The 17,518-nt window shown below is 31.2% G+C and overlaps 1 protein-coding gene and 1 long non-coding RNA gene across 3 annotated transcripts; one reads left to right on the top strand and one right to left on the bottom strand.

Annotated features, from left to right (window-relative positions):
- Positions 1–472: 472 nt before the first annotated feature.
- LOC133777436 (mannan endo-1,4-beta-mannosidase 6) lies at positions 473–3,209 on the bottom strand. 2 transcript variants are annotated; one of them, XM_062217017.1, is made up of 7 exons: positions 3,051–3,209; positions 2,747–2,825; positions 2,319–2,598; positions 1,819–2,017; positions 1,593–1,711; positions 1,284–1,495; positions 473–1,098 (listed from the first exon to the last, which is right to left on the bottom strand). In XM_062217017.1, exons 2-7 carry the CDS (start codon positions 2,812–2,814, stop codon positions 666–668), a joined length of 1,311 nt encoding a protein of 436 aa, XP_062073001.1. In that variant the 5' UTR covers positions 2,815–2,825; positions 3,051–3,209; the 3' UTR covers positions 473–665. The 2 variants fall into 2 exon arrangements, with proteins under 2 accessions (XP_062073001.1, XP_062073000.1); XM_062217016.1 differs by lacking the exon at positions 3,051–3,209 and having other exon boundaries at positions 2,747–2,960.
- An 8,029-nt stretch (positions 3,210–11,238) lies between these two features.
- Positions 11,239–14,735, top strand: LOC133780456 (uncharacterized). The gene is made up of 2 exons (XR_009869330.1): positions 11,239–11,473; positions 14,450–14,735. It is a non-coding gene; the product is annotated as an uncharacterized LOC133780456 (long non-coding RNA).
- Positions 14,736–17,518: the final 2,783 nt, after the last annotated feature.

Raw genomic sequence — 17,518 nt, 5'->3', positions numbered from 1 at the left:
TCAAGATCGAAGTTGGTGCTTGTTGAAGTCATGATGGCTTCTTTCTTGATTCTTAAAAACACTTAAAACCTGGCTTTGACACTACTGTTAGAATTAACTCACACAAGAATTACAAATTAGCACACAAGAATCAAACACAAGTTAATGCAGAAAGCACCAAAGAAATAAAGCATAAAACTATAAAGGAAAATGAGCACAAGTCTTATACCGGTTTGGTTAAAATAAGCCTACCTGAACCACTATGAATCATCATCAATACAGTCACCAATCCCAATCACAATTGTTATGCATGTTTGACTTGATTAAGTTTACCTCTTAATATGATGAAACTAAATTATCTTAAGAATACTGCATCAATGTATACCTTTTAACACTAAGAATATTCTTTGATCACATATTGCTTAACAGAGCAAGCTAGTGTGCTAGGTGACCTTCATGATGTGTGTAACACATTAACACGTTAACTATAGTATAGTCAGACAGACAATATACCATCATTTAAGATGGCTCCAAAATATTTATTCACATCTGTAATTACTTTAATTCACAAAACTTAATCCAGCAACAAGCATTTGTAGAAACAGTTCTGTTTATAGTAAGAACTGTTTATAGTAATAACTCCCATTAAATTGGAACTTAAACAGTTCTATTTACAACATCTCATCTCAGAGCTCATCATGGTTAAGGGAAGCCTTAAATTGATTCTTCTTCTTACATCCCCAACGGCATTTCCAAGCACACCTAGAGTTGAAGATGGCAAGTCTTTTGGAGTGAAGGGATACGATTTTTGATGTTGACGGTGATTGGGAAAGCACAATGGCATAACCATCATCCATGTAGTCTGTCCCTTGAGGGAATAGCTGCCACAGAAGGCTTCCACCCCCACTTCCTCCTTTCTTTGTAGAGTTCAAAAGGGTATCATACACTGTTTTGATAAGGGTGTCCCTGAATGATGAATTGTATCCAGGGTCCTTTGTAGAAACACCAAATTCCGAAAACACTACTGGCATTCCAAGATATCTCTCGGCATCCTCTATGTGAGCTTCCATCCATGATTTGGTGAATTTAACATGGGCATCCGAGATAGATTGAGAAATCCTTCACAATGAATTTAACACGTTGTTGAAACAATTATCATCCTTTCGAAAAAGAATATGATCTTTTTAATTCCTAGTTTGGTTAGTAAATGTCATAGCGAACAGAGTATAAATGCACAATTATATTTATAAATCCATGAAAAATAAGCATCAAACACTTGCATATCTGAATCTCTAACTACGTACCAAGAGTCTGCATAGATGTGAACTGAAGCAAAATCAACACCAAGAACTTGATGGTTTCTGATAAAATCAGTTCCGACTTGTTGAGCATATGTGTTGGGATTGATTTGAACCTTATTCGGCGTTGAGGGACCATAGAATCCTTCCATTCCAATCTCTACCAAGTGCTTTGGATCCATGCTCTTCACATACACTGCCATTTCTTCTATCCAGGACTAGAAAAGATGTTCAATCAGAGTTACTTCATCCAAAACATATAGGAAGACATAAACAAAAACTTTTAACACTAGAGAATCATTAACGAAATTAAACCTGAAGCATATCGCCAGAGGGATCTGAGGTACATCGAGGCTCATTAATCAGTTCCCAAGCAAAGATTGTGGGGTCATCTTTGTAAGTTGTATTTGTTACTGTGTTTAATCTATTTAGCACTGTCTGCAAGGTACAAATACTAGTGAAGTGTGTTTTATAATATATGTATGTCTCAAATTTAAATGCAACTTTGACAACCAGGAGTTTGTTATGAAAAAAAAGACACTTGCCTTAACATGAGCCTTGTAGTAGCTTCTGAGAATTGGATGAGAGAAAAAGTCATCGTCAGATGTTAAATTCAGGCCAGCAGCTTTTCCCCATTTAACATATTGTGGCTTTCCACCATAGGCATCCCAGTTGTTAACTAGTGAAAGTACAAGCCTGATCTTGTATTTCCTTGCTTCACTTACAACAAAATCTAAAGCCTACAAGTCCAAATAGAATTGACTAAGTTACTATGAATTTAATTACTCTTCCAACTCATAACAAACATATTAAGGCATATCCAAATTACTGTTGGACAAAAGGAAACTTCAGAAACCATTAGAAGGAAAATTTTAGTTTAATCCTTTCAGACATCCTCAATTAACAAGCAAGTTCTAATATTATGTTGGGTATTGTAGTTCACTTCATGATAGTTTAAAGGTGATGAAAATAACAATAACCAACTTTTTCAGAAAGAAACAGTGTGTGTGTGTTTGTGGAGGGTGGGTGTTTGTGAGATACCTTGAAAACATCTTCATCATAAACTGATGGGGACTTTTGAAGAGCTCGCCACTGACCGTCGTTGAAAGCCCATGTCCGGCAAACCGTTAGGCCTGCAGAAGATGCCTCTTTGAAAACCTCAGAGACTTTCCCTCTTGTGGACTGATCCGCAGCAAATACCATCAGCCAGTAAGTGTTGAAACCATTTACATAAAAGGGTTGATCATTGATCACAAACTGGTTTCCTTTCTTCTGCACCATTTCCCATGATTCATCTTCCATCTCACTCACCTCATCATCCCTAAACACATTGTAATTATCAAAATCATAGTACAATTAATACATTTCTTACATAAAGTACATAATTAATATACACATTTAAGTTCATATAAATGTAAAATAGGAGAAAATATATATCTCTGTATAACTGATGATCGTTTGATACTAACCCATCATTTGTGCCAGAAAATAATAAAAGATCATCCATTTCCTCAAACGAACTGCTTCCAAAATCCATAACGTCACTTCCTGCATATATAGAGACACTATAATAACTACTAAGAAGCAAAACAATTGCTGCCAGAAAAGTTACTTTTCGGTTATCCATGGTTGTATTGAATTTGTTATGCATTTCACATATGCATAGCTCGTGTAGTTTATATATATCTTCATAGCTGAACAAAGTTTTGAGAGTAGGGGTAGACAAAAATGTGATGAAGAAGAAAAGTGTGGAAGTGGAGAACGATCAATTACGCTTTGAAGGGACGAAATTAGTTGATGATTCTTGTTTCTCCCATAATCCACATTGGATATGAGAACAACAATTTCATGGTTATCCCAATAGGAAGAGACAAGTGTAGGAGTAAAGTTGCAACTAGGATCAATGCAAATTCCAAGGTACGTCAAGAAGTGGGTCCTAACCAAGTCCTCATCATAGTCATTAATTTGATATGATATCATCAAGTGGGCATTCCTTAAAAAAATATGGAAATATGACAATGTGAGAATCTAGGTTTATTTTTGTAGTGATTAATTTGGTATGATTTGGTTCTCAGGTCAGATGTCTTTAGAGAAAATGATAGAAACTTGTTGAGTACCATATTCGCAATTTTTGTATGGTAAGCTATCTAAGCATTGGTTTTATCCTTGTCATATTCATATCAGGGCTTTATGCGATATATAGACGAAGAAGAAACCAGAAGAAAAAGGAAGAAGAGGGTTACGTGTAGTGAGCAAAGAAGGATCATAAAAAGAAGAGAGAATTGACAGAGAGAGAGAAGGACAAAGAGCGAGTTATTTATGTGGAAGAAAAAGAATGAGTTTCCATTTAGAAAAATCTAACAAGTTTTGACTTTTGTGGAGATTGGGCTATTTGCCATAACTAGGCAGGTCACGTTTTTCATAATTTGACTAAAAAAGTTTAATCACTTGGCACTTGCAGCATAAATACAGCAGATCCAGAACAAGATTCTTCCTCCGGCAAAAGTTAAATGCATTTTGCACTTTCATTATTGCTTTCACAAATCTCTACTCTATCTCTCTTTGCCATTGTCGTGGTATGCATTTGCTATTTGGCACTTAAGCAGCAGCACAAGAGGTAATACATTATAATTCGTTAGGGTTAACTTATAATAATCGTTAAATTCAAAAATGTAAAGTCTGATATCGAGTTTTACCTATAACGGTATGTCTCTTTGTAATGTTGGGCAAATTATCCCTTCACAATTCTCATACATAAATGTTTGTGGTTGAAACTTGAACTTCTTTGTGGACTCACACACTTTATGTTCTCATTTCTTGAATTGCCACATGTAACATCTAATAACTTTATTTAAAGGCTAATTTGAATTGATTGACCAAAAACTTAAAAGGGCATTGCTAAGAGGCTGAGGGCCACCCACATGAAAATATCATATGAATTGTATAGGGTCAATAGCATATGGGGTCCATAATTTGTTACTAATGTATCACTTCATTCTCCAAATTAATGTTTTGTACTATTTAGATTCCCAAATTTATACTTTTGTAACAAGTTAGTCCAAAAATCCAAAATCAATTAAATGACTATTGAAATAAACATGAATAGGACCTTAGTGATAAGTTTGGAGAAATTTGGGCACCTAAACAATACACATGAGAGAAGTGAAGGACCTTAGATTTTATTTTTAACCAAAATCATACAAAATAAATGAAACTTCATATTTTTCAAATTTAAAAAATTAAAATGAAATCATTAAATAATACAATTAATTAACCAAAAAATAATAATTATCATATTATTTTTGGCCTTTTTTATAAAGTACAAAATTGTACTTTTTCAAATTTAAAAATTAAAATGAAATCATTAGAGAAAATAATTAATTTTAAAAAACTTCTTGATACTTTATTTTAAAATTATAATCTAAAGTTTATTTAATTATATTTCAATATTTATAAATATTTAATTTATTTTTAAATTTTAAAAAGATACATAATTTATAAATTTATATATAAAATTTTATCAATAAAACATATTTATAAAAAATAGTGAAAGTGTAAAAGTTTGAACTGATTTGCAATATTCAAAGTATTAAGATGATATTAGCGACTTACTATGTTCAACCAGCTTTACATGGAAAGTCGCTTTCCCGCAAACCGACTTCTCATGTTTGTAGAAGACATCACTTCTTCTGGTATACTGCACCACAAGTCGGTTGTACTACAAGTGACTTGTGGCGTAATGATTATTACTATTTATTTGACATATTTTAATTTTATGAAAATATTAATTTTTTATTTGTTCTAAGTTAATTTAAATGATAAATATATTATTTGTTTGTGTATATTAGTTGTAAGAAATTATATTTAGTAATATTACTTTATAATTATATTAAAAATTCATAAATTATATATCTTTTTAAAATTTTAAATAAATTAAATATTTATAAATATAGAATTATAATTAAAAAAATGCTTTATATTATAATTTTAAAACAAAATATCAACATGTTTTTCAAAATTAATTGTTTTTTTAATGATTTGATTTTAATTTTTTAAATTTGAAAATATATTTTTGAAAATGTGCGATTTTGAACTTAAAAAAAAAAGATCGAGATAATTATTTTTGTTTTGGTTAAGTAATTGTTTTCTTTAATGATTTCATTTAAAATTTTTTAAATTTGAAAATATGAATTTTAATTTATTTTTTATGATTTCTTTTAAAAATAACATATGAGGTCCCCAACTTCTCGTAAGTGTATTGTTTAGGTCCCTAAATTTCTCCAATCGTATCACTTATGTCATTATTCATGTCAATTTTAATAGTTATTTTACAAAAATTGGATTTTGGAGACTAACTTATTGCAAAAATAAAAAATTAAGGATCTAGATGCTACAAAAAATAATTTGGAGACCTAAGTAATACATTATGAACAAATTGGGGACCCTAGGTGCTATTTACCCAATTTTATATGGTATCACTACAAGGAAAAAAAAAAACCTTCTGCTTTGGTTTTCACTTCGGTTCTTATGAGTATTTAAGACATAATTTTTATTCTTATGTAAGAATAGAAGTAAAAAGTCCATTTCTACTTGGGTTTTTATGTAAGTTTTAATTTTTTATAATTCATTTTTGACACATTTTATACTTATACAATATATATAATAAAATTTATATTTTCTTTTCATTTTAATATCTGAATTATAGATATATATATTCATTTTAATTTAATATATAATAAAATTGTAAATCAATTTCGCAATTAATAAATTTAAAATTAAAAACTTATAAAATCTAAATGTTCACATATGTATATATATTTTTTTTAAATCTTACATTTTTCATTAATCTAAAGTATGTTCATATATATATAAATATAAATGTATGTATATATATTCATATGTAAAGTAAAGTAGCTATAAATTAAATTTACGTATAAACAAAATAGGTCTAATAATAAATGAAAGTTATCAACTGAGCTAAGCATTCGTGTTGGAATGGTAAGAGATTTTCAATCTCACTGTACGTCTTTTCTCCAATAAATTATAAAATAAAAAAATAAAATGAATGATAATGCTAATTATTTTATAATATATTTTATACCAAAATAAGTTATAAAAAATAATCATATCCGTCTTTAATGACTTCCACTATAATTCTCTTGATTGGGTCAAAATGAAGAATTTAAGAGTTATTACAAACAAAGAGAGCCAAAATGCCATAACCGACAACATGGGAGGAGGAAAAGATGGAGGCATCAAATCGTCGCTGGCTAAGAAGGAAAACATGGTGAATGCAATGGTGGTTGCTAATTGGGGAGAGGAATGTACTAAGGAGGGTATGTCTATCACAAACAACCACATGCATAGGGACTCATCCCCTCCCTCCACCACTCCTATGACCCCATCCCAAGCCAACACGACATCAATATATGGGGAAAAGGACAATGAGGGGACCTTAGTAGTGGAGAGTGAGGAACGTTGCCAGCTAGTCCTTCCCAAAATACAGATGTCTCCAATAGCCAAGAGAGACATGCGAAAAATTTGAATATGCATGAGAAACCATGCAATGAGAATGTGGGGAACGTGGAGCAGAAGGAAGGGTATGAGGACAGGTGATTGCATGTAAGAAGGTCAGTGGGAGTAAGGAAATCCAAAAGGGTAATCGTTCCATGGATCCAAAGGGCTGAATAGAGAAAGCCCAAACACTCATGGACAAGATACTCTTTTGGGGAACCCGATGTAATGACCCAAATAATACCAACACAAAACATTTTGGAATATAAACGATTTTAATTAAATTTAAAGTCTCAAAAATCCGTATAAAAAATATTTTAAAAGAAATATGTGCACAGACTAAGAATATTTACAAACATCCTTTAAAGTTTGGAAGTGAACCAAAATAGTTTTAAACTTAAAATAAAATGTATTTCGAAATATCAGTTCTCCCCAAGGTCGGACCATATGTACATCCTGCAAGGAGACTCTAGCACTCACTGTTCCACTTTGTCCTTGCCCTTACCTACAAATGAAACAACTAGTTAAGCGATAACGCTTAGAAAGATCAATCTTACAACATAAACCAAAAGGTCAATGACTAAGTCATTAGCCTAACATGAAACAACATACCAAAATTAGGGTTGCGGATAAATCCGGGCCCTAACCAAACAATTACAAAACGCCTAAGCATCCTGGCAATATCATGACTAACTCAAATGATAGAAACATAATAGTTGCAACCCTACAGAAAATGAGTCCAGAGAGAAGCTATAGAAAAATATTCTTAACCCTAGAAACCACACATGGTAGTTGCCAAATATATCCCCAATAACATAATATAAATTAATAGTGGAGATCCGAGTCTCAACACTAGCATCCTAGCCATAATTCCCTCTCGAGGGTAACCAATGAGTTACCAAGGGTATTAATACTATTATGCGGGTAGGTGAAATCACATTGGTTCATTGAGACTCCTAGGGTTCAACAACATACTTATCTCCTGGTCAAATGTCGCGAACCTAAACAGGATCGTAAAATATCTCAAATGGAGCATAAGCACCCCCAGGATCATCGAGATTCCTAAGTTTTCCCAGCATACTTATCTCCTTGCCAAATGTCACGGACTTGAACAAGACCGTAAAATATCTCAAATGGAGCATAAGCACCCGCTAGGATCATCGAGACTCCTAAATTTTACCAACATACTTATCTTCTAGAAAAATGTCACGGACTTAAACCAGACCGTAAAATATCTCAAAAAGGAGCATAAGCACCCCTAGGATCATTGACACTCCTAAGTTTTACCAACATACTTATCTCCAGTCCAAATGTCATGGACTTGAATCAGACCAATTATATCTCAAGTGGAGCTTCACGCCCTATTCATTGTCATAGACTAGTGTAAAAGTCTTATTTCTAGCAAGCAATACACTAGTTAATTTCATGTTGTAGTCACGTAAATCAAAGATTGACTTACAAGTCATCCTTAGCTGCGTGCGGCAAAAAAATCCTTCCACGGACAGTCCTGTCTCCTTTAGCCAATACCGTAGTTAGCATACAGTATACACTGATTATTTATGACAATTGTAGTAGATTAAACTGTTGGGGTTTTATCTCCTAATTAAAACTCAATTTCTTTGTAATCTAATTTATTATCAATAAAAGAATAGAAATCAATCTTTGACCTGGTCAATCACTTTGCTCACCTGTTTTATTTTCATGATTATTTGTTAAATATAAACTTCTATTAAATCCCGAGTATATAGCTAATCATCTTTATAGTGACGTAATCACAGTGGAATATAAATATGATTATATGTTCAAACATAAGTTAGTCTTAAGATTAGTCAGTGCACAAGATTTACACTGACTTGCCAATCTATGATATGATCTACTAACACATTACAGTGTTATGTTCTTTCCAAAACGTTAGCAAAGTAGATAAGATCGGATGTATTTGTTACATCGGACTGAACCAATATTGACAGTAGATAGGAAAAGTAAACATATCGTTATTATCTATTCTAGTTATATCATATAGTTGACCATAGGTCAATTCAATCTCAATTCTGATTGGTTAGTATTCTAAATGATTGTATTATTTGAGTTCTTTGACTTGTTCGTTACCAGCTTACCCTACAGACTAGCTTATGCTTACATCTTGGGAACTCGATACTATAATTGAGTGGGAGTGTTAATCATAGATATGAACATCTATAGTTTTTGATGAAGAAGTAAAATGATGGTTTCCTTTCAATTTGGTTCAAGGTGCTAAATGACAGATATCTCATTTCAGTAATTAATATTAGTTTACTAAAATATCATTTACAAGGAACTAAGTGTTTTAAGGATAAAATACAACGAGGGGTAAAAAGGTATTTTAGTCTCATCTCATTATAGACCGTCTATAGAGGATTGAGTGAAAATTATGGTTATAACAATAGATAATTAATAACATATCTATATTGGTTGTGTTCTATGAATTCAAGAGTGTGATTCTAAGTCTTTGGTGGAGTCACGAGGAATTAATAAGTTAGTTTATTTATTTGTTAAATTTATGATAACTTATTGGAGCTTGATTTTATAGGCCCATGGTCCCCATGGTACCTTGGATAAAATCATCTAGATAGTCTCAATTAATTGATTTAATTATCAATTAGAATTATCAAAGTTAATTATGTCAATTTTGGATAGTTTCACAGAGTTATACAATTTGAAGATGAAAAGAGATTTTATGGCAGATTTATTAATCAAGACAAATTGGTGTCTAAATTAATAAATAAATTTAAATCAAGGTTCAAATTATAAATAATTAATTTGATAATTATTTAATTAATTAATCAATAAAAAATAATAGGGGCCTTGATTTTAAGTCAACGGGATTATAAGGGAAATTTCAAGGGCCTATGGCCCATGGGAGTTTTGACCTAGGGCTGATAATTGGCTATTATTTTATTGATTTTTTAATTAAATAAGTAACCTAATTGGGCCTATAAAAGGAATGTTAAGTGAGAGTTGAAAACAGATTACAGAAATACTATCTGACAAAAAATCAGAAGATCTATTCTTGATGCTCTAGGTTTTAGATTCTCTCTACAGCATAAGTCTTTTTCTAAGCCTCAATATTCCCTTCTATTTTTCTTCTTATTGTATCTATCTCATGTGTTGAGAATTGCCCACTCTGGTCTAGGTGATTCTAAGGATACTTTGGAAGGTTGTGAAGAAAATTAAAGAACGATTCAGTTTCTTGGTGATGCCATGCGACAGAAAGGATACAAGCGTTAGAGAAACTGAATGAATGGCTCATTGATTCCGATGCGTAAATGTAAGTGTTCTTATCATTATCTTTGTATGAATTCAATTTTAGAAACATGTTCTAGGTTTTCTTATATTAATATGTTTAATATACGATTTACATGAAAATAAACAAGATCCTGAATAAGTTTTCCCAACAACTGGCCTCAGAGCCTTTGGTAATCTTTATTTTCATGCATGCACATGGTAAAAATTGAATTATTTGATGTGTTGAATAATTGGATGGATTTTATGAAGCATATTGAATCTTATATGATTATTAGCAAATTTGGGTTATTTTGTTTTGTTTTCTATGCAATTAATTTTTATAAATGATTTATTTGATATAAAACAGGGTAAAAATTATTTGGAAAACATTCACTACTACAAAATACCATTTACGGGACACTTTTTTAGGGCACGCACCTAAATGCAAGTCTTTAAAAATGTTTATAGAGTTTTTAGGACACTCATTGAGAATCCTGAAAAAACACAATTTAGGACTCGCAATGAGTGTCCTAAAAAAAATATGCGAGTCCTAAAAAAATCTGGGCTAAAAAATGAGTGTTTTACTTAACAATTTTAAGGACTTGCTTTGGGAGTCATTGCGAGTCCTAAAAAAACTTGGGCTGAAAATTAGGAATTGTGACTTTTAAGGACTCGATTTGCGAGTCCAAAAAGAGTATTAAGGACTCCCAAAGCAAGTCCTTAAAATTGTTAAGTAAAAAAACATAAAAAATACTAATTTTTTTGCGAAAATATGGGGTCAAAATACACATTTGGGGATTTATTTCAGTCACACAAGTTATCAAACACATATATTATTTTTTGTTTTTAAAAACAAAAAACAAAAATAGTTACCAAACATATTTTTATTTTTTTAAAATAAAGAAACAAAAATAAAAATAATATTTCTATTTTTGTGTTAAAAAATTTAAAAACAAAAATTTTACCAAACACACCCATAATATTTACAATTTTAATTTTTTAAAAAAAAATGTATGATGGAGTAAGCTAGTTTCGAACCACCATCCTCCAAATCAAGTTGAGTACTTTTTAACACTACACCAACACATCTTATTGAACAACTAATGAATATAAAAATATTTATATAGGTCTCCCAATTTTATTTTTTTCCTTGACCACAAATAGCTTTTCATAATAGACACTATCCTAGGTTTCATTATCTTTTCTCAGCAGCACAAAACCACAAGAAAAGGAGAAGGTTGTACGGAGACAGGGGCTCAGGGGATGGTGGTCGACGGCGACAGGGGGTCGGGTTCGTGCTGTACGGCGGCAAGGGGCTCGGGGCTGGACTCGATGGCGGGTGGGGGGGTCTCGGGTCTGGGCTCGACGGTGCAGGGGCTGGGCATTTTCTCAGTCCATTCCCTCTTTCAGTCACTCAGGTATTGAGATTGCTTTTTTTATTTTATATTTTAATTTCTTTTCTGTTTTTTTCTTTCTTTCTTTTGTTTTGGTGAAAAAGGATCTCTCAATCTCACTGCCCTCCATCTCTCAATCCTGTTATTCTCAAGCTTACCAGCTACAAAAACATTACTCAAACGTTAAAAAAAATTAAGGGTAAGTTAGTGTTGTGTGTGTATTATGTAAGTTTGCTTACATTTTTGAATATCGAAGAATTGCATAGCCATTTCAAGAGCGTTTGCATATTCGGTAACGATAGGGCCCGTGTGATCCGATACGCCGCCACTTGACTTGGAGTGTTTGAAATTATCCAAAAGAGTGAGCGCAGCTGCCGCGAACACCATAGCTGCTAGCACCAGCACCAGTAGCCACCATAGCCAGCCCTTGGACTTCGTTTGGTCCTCCTTCTGAGTTTCCATACCCATTACGTTTCTCCCGAGTTTTGCTATATCTCATACGAATTTCATGCACAGAATGAAAAGTTTCGAACGCAAAGTTCCCTAACACATTTTACAAACACCTTCGTTTTGTTCCTGGTTAAATAGTAAAAGTTTAATTCTATGAAAATTTTAGTAATCATAAACTCCAACTGAAAAAGTACACTGGTTTAGTTATCGGAATATTTTGGAGCCAAAACTTAGGAATGTTAGTCAATGACAGGAATGCCCTTGTATAACTTGGAGACTCCGATCTCTCTCACTCCGATCTCACTCTCTCAAGTATGGAGACTCTTCATTTTTTATTTTTTATAATTGTCATTCTATTTTTTTTTTCCATTGAAGATCTCACTGCCTTCCATCTCTAAATCAATATTTGTTTTCCTCAATTTAAGCTTATATTATGATGATTCATTTTGTCCACTTGAGTCTTGCTCCGGTGTCCTAGTTTTTGAGATAATTTATAAATGGACAGATTTAAATATAAAAGCTAAATGTACCCAAAATGTTTGTTGCATTGTTTCATACAGCCAAGAAAGTATGTATTAGATAAGGGAACATAGTGTGGAAATTTTGTTCTTTAGAGCTTTTGAGATAGTTAATTACAGTACAGATTTAAAGATAAAACTAAAAGATTTTGAGATAGTTTACCATGTAATTTAAGATTTATTGGTTTAAGTTTTTGGGTCTTTGTCTCCTAAGAGCTATAATATAATTTGTTCTTAAAGCATTGGATTGGTACTTGACTTGCAAGAGGTATGTTGTATTTGATTTTTCTTATTTTTAAATCTTTCACAATTTTGAATATAAATTGTATAACTTTAGTGGAGTTTGGATATCTTAGAGATTCATCCGTAGTTAAGTAGGTTCTAAGAATTATGTGTGCTGCAGTGATAACGGAAGGTTGAAAACTTGCATGTCTTAGTGAAGTAGGTTCTGAGAATTTTGTGTGCTGCGGTGATATATGGATGAAACCCTATGTTGTTTGATTTGTTTGTGTTGATTGTGATAGTTTGCTAGGCTAGTAAATTTTGTGTCCAATAGTATAATATAAAACAGTTTTGGAATATATTTTTTTTGCAAGTCAAAATTTAGTGAAGTCTTATCTTGTCAATACTCTGTCTTTTAAGAGTCAGTTTGGAATGTAGTTCATAAATTGTTTAATTTTTTGTCTTACTGATATTGCATTTCACTTACTTTTATTTTTGTAATTATTATAGTCTTGGTATTTTATTTAATCTGACCTTGCTTTTATTTGTTAATAGGTAAATGTATATATGTATTTTGTTCATTTTGGCTTGTGGTTGTTTTGATGTCATAGTTGTTTTAAAAATAATATGCTTTGCTTTGTGGAGAAAAATTTAAATTTTATACACAAATTTAAAGTATCAAGATTTTAGTTAATCTTGTTCAAATTAATCATCATCAACTGTGGATAATGGTGTCTTTTATACTTAATTGCAATATGATGCCAGACCATTGTTGTTACTGCTGTGTTCTTATTATCTCTTACTGATATTTGGTATTTGTTATCTCATTTTTTATTTATGGGCTCATGGCTGTATTCTATAAATATGAGTGTTATAATATATTGGCATATTTTTGCTTCTTTTACTTATGGTTTCATTTCTGCATTGGTTAGGCTTTAACTATGTATTTTATGGTCTTTTTAGCATGTTGTTTGATTTATATTTAAGATGCTTGGAAGTTGTGAAATTAGGCCCTTTTGAGATGATATCATATTGGTAGGATAGAACGTTAACGTTTTGGGTACTTGATTTTGTAGTTTGAACTTAGCTCATAGGAATGTGATTAGTCTATGCGAGGGTTATTCTAATTTAACACTGGTTTGGGGTGAGTTGATCATGCTAGAAAATATTTTGGATATAAATTTATGAGAAAATAATTTGGATGCAAAGATGAAGAGATTTGATTACTATATGTGTAAGATGTAGGTGTGTAGGTCAAGTACTTATGATTATTTTTTCGATATGCCAGATTGTATGTATCTCATGTTGTTTCAATTAAAGCATGTGTAATGTAGTAAGAATTTTTATTAAATATCAATTTGGATATATACGATGTTTCAGGTACAAAATAATCTATATTTTGTTAAACCTAAAAAATGTATCAACATTGTTGCTTTGTTATGCAGTTTTACCTTTGCTCTTATTTTTTCCTTTTTTTTTTTTAAATGAAAGATACTTTCTAAAACAGGAAAACAATTTTAAAGGAATTGGTGAGCCTGCCCAATAGGCAGAACTACCGATGTTGTTTTGCTAACATATTAGCCTCTCTAACAGCAAAATATCAGCTGTTTATTGCTTTGGTTTGCATTGCCCTGTTAATGTCTAAGATGGCCCCATCATAATCACTACACATGCCTACCCTGTTAATCAATATAGATTGGTTTGTCATATAATGCAATGGTAAGACAACAAGGATTTTAGATATTTTTGTTGTGTTTCACTTTTTACCCATCTTTATTATGTATGATATTAATCTAATTTTATTATGCAGGGTTGCAAAGATTATTGGGAAAGGTATAACAAAAAAAAAATGTCATGATGCTGCCATAGTTGATTATTCCAATGCTTAAAGTGGACAAGAAGTGTTCATTCAAAGAAAGAGATTGAGAGAAAGGTTGCTAGTTATTGATTAATTTAGTCAATTGAGTTATATATGCTCTTTTTTATTGTACTAATAAGTAGGAATTTATTCTATTTTATATTGAATCAAGTTGTCGTTTATAATACATGTTGAGAAATTGAAATTTCTTTTAAAAAAATTTGGCGTTTTTTCAGTATTTTTTTGTTTGTTGAAATTTTAGAAATCTAACATATATAATACATTTTGGACACTCAAAGGGATATATTTTTTTAAATCAAAATGAAAATTGTAGCTCCATTTTGTTTTAAAAAACAATTTACTTTTAAGGGCATCAAATCTAGTCCTAAAATCTTAATTTAAAGACACTCAACGGGTTCTTTTAGGACACGCATTGCGAGTCCTAAAAACTTACTTAAAGTCACTCAACGGGATTTTTTAGGACTCGTGTTGCGAGTCCTAAAAACATTCTTTTAGGACTTGCAACGCGAGTCCTAAAAACTTACTTAAAGACATTAAACGAGATTTTATAGGACTCACAAAAAACCTCAGTTTTTAAGGCTCTCAAATAGAGAACTCGCGCTCCGCGAGTCCTAAAAGTCTTTTTTGTAGTAGTGGTTTTTGGGTTGAAAATTACACAAATTTTTTTTTTTCGGGCTCGGCCGCGGCCACCTTTTCACTGGTTGAGGCCTGCAATAATTTTTTCTTAAATTTTGGGCTCTAGCCGCGGCCATTTTTTCACTGGCCGCAGCCTACGAAGAATTTTTTCTTAAATTTTCAGGCTCTGGCCGCGACCACTTTTTCACTGACCGCGCCCTGCAATAAATTTTTTCTTAAAATTTGAATTTGGAATGTATTTTTTAATGGGTTTGTACAAAAATATCTTTTTGAAATATGATATTTTTTTATCTTTTAAAAAATGGATACTTTCTACAAATATTCAAATTCAAATTTAAAAATAAGTTAACTAATTAATTTTAAATATTTTTATATATTAAAATATTATAATTAAGTTATTAGATATTATAGATATTTTTTTAAATTTGATATTTAAAGATATTAATAACTAATTATTCTATGAATTTTAATATTTAAATTATCTTAAATTTGAAAATTTTTTGACTATAATTTTATGGATATTTGAATTTGTTTAACTGTTTAAGTTAAGATATGTTTTCAAAAACAGCAAATGATATTTGTTTTAAAAAAATCATAACTAGTTAAATTTTTAAAAATATCATGATTTTCAAACCAATTCATAAAATATGATTTAATAAATGGAATTTAAATTAACTTTTGTTAATTGTTGATAATTCCTATTTAAATTAAATTAATATTTTTCAAATTAACATAAACCAAGTTGATTGTTGATAAATGAAATTTAAATTAACTTTTGTTAATTGTTGATAAATTTCATTTAAATTGACTTATTTTTGTAAAAATTTAATTAATTCGAATTTTGGATAAATTCTAGAAAATTAATTGTGGTATTTTTGCATAAATTCATAGATTTGCTCATATAGTAACATGATTAGGCCCATCTAATTATAACATGTATGTTTGCACTATATGTGGTATTTTTGCAATTGGGCTTAGATGCATATAGTGGCCCATACGTTTGCTTAATATATGGATTTTTGCCAAATAAAATATTCATAAAATGATAGGTTTTATTTGGGCCCATTAGAAAATGTAAATTTTAAATTCCTCTCTTGTGGGTGATTCCACTTGTGAATGCTTATTTGATTTGCATGACTATAGTGGACTAATCAATTAATAACAATTAACAAAACGAATGTTTAAATTCCTGTCTTTTGGACCTTGCGTGGAAGTTAGGGGGCCTTAGTAGTGGGAACGACATACTGGACCCAACCCTCCTCCATGCAAGCCCAATTGTTAAGGCCCATTTGCATGAGTTGGACTTAATTGTATAGGTTCATTATATTAGTTAAACCTAAATATTGATTAGCAACAAATTAATTCTAAATTAATTGAATTTGTTTCAATTTGACACTTTAGAATTAATAGGAAATTTTAGGACTTTGGTTTTTAAATTTTAATCTTATAATTTTTTGGAGAACCATAGTCATTAATTTTTCGAAAAATAATAATAAAAATACTATTTTTATAATGAGCTTATTTTAAAAATTATATTCGATCTCCACTGTTGGTTTAACAAGGCTAATAGCTTAATGGAGCCTATAGACGCTTTGATTCGTCCCCTTATAGAAGGTGTTCGTTAGTTATTTTGACAAGGTTAGATTTCGAAAGACAGATAATTATAGGTCAAATTCTACTAGACTCATCCCTACGGTGACTACTATGACTAAATCTATGATTATCGAAACCGTGGGTCTAGCTCATAAAATAAGAGATTTTTTTTTCTTATTTTGATCGAATAGTAGGTTGTTAATGATGGTGTCCATTATTAAATAAGTTTACAACTTTATTTAACTAGTGGTATTTTTTACTCTTTCCAGTCGGGACAAGGATATCATAGACTAGTTAAAAATATAAAGAAATGGAGATATGATAATTTTTGGTATTTTTTTTCTCATATCTTTCATATTTTTGGTATATGTTGTGTTATTTCTTGAAATTTGTGTGAATAGAAGAAGTTTTATTGAGCAAATGTGATTGATTTCTATTTTATTGATAATTTGTAGTATCATTATGGTTGTGTCTACTCCCATCCTTTCTCAACTTTCTATGGAGAAACTCACTGGAGAAAACTTCCTTAAATGGAAGCAAAACATCAACATTATGTTGATTGGTGAAAACTCCAAGTTCGTCATGACTGAGGAATCCCCCGAAGTTCCAGCTGAAGGAGCTACCAAGTCTGTGAAGGATAAGTATGAGTGTCAGCAGGCGGCTAACAACAAGGCGTGGTACTATATATTGACTAGTATGGTCGACATTCTCAAGACAAAGATGGAGAATGTCGAGACGGCCTACAAAATCATGGATTAGCTCCGAGAAATA

The sequence above is a fragment of the Humulus lupulus genome, chromosome 5, assembly GCF_963169125.1.
Source record: "Humulus lupulus chromosome 5, drHumLupu1.1, whole genome shotgun sequence".
Classification (NCBI taxonomy): domain Eukaryota; kingdom Viridiplantae; phylum Streptophyta; class Magnoliopsida; order Rosales; family Cannabaceae; genus Humulus; species Humulus lupulus.
This window is presented reverse-complemented; position numbering and strand designations above follow the sequence as displayed.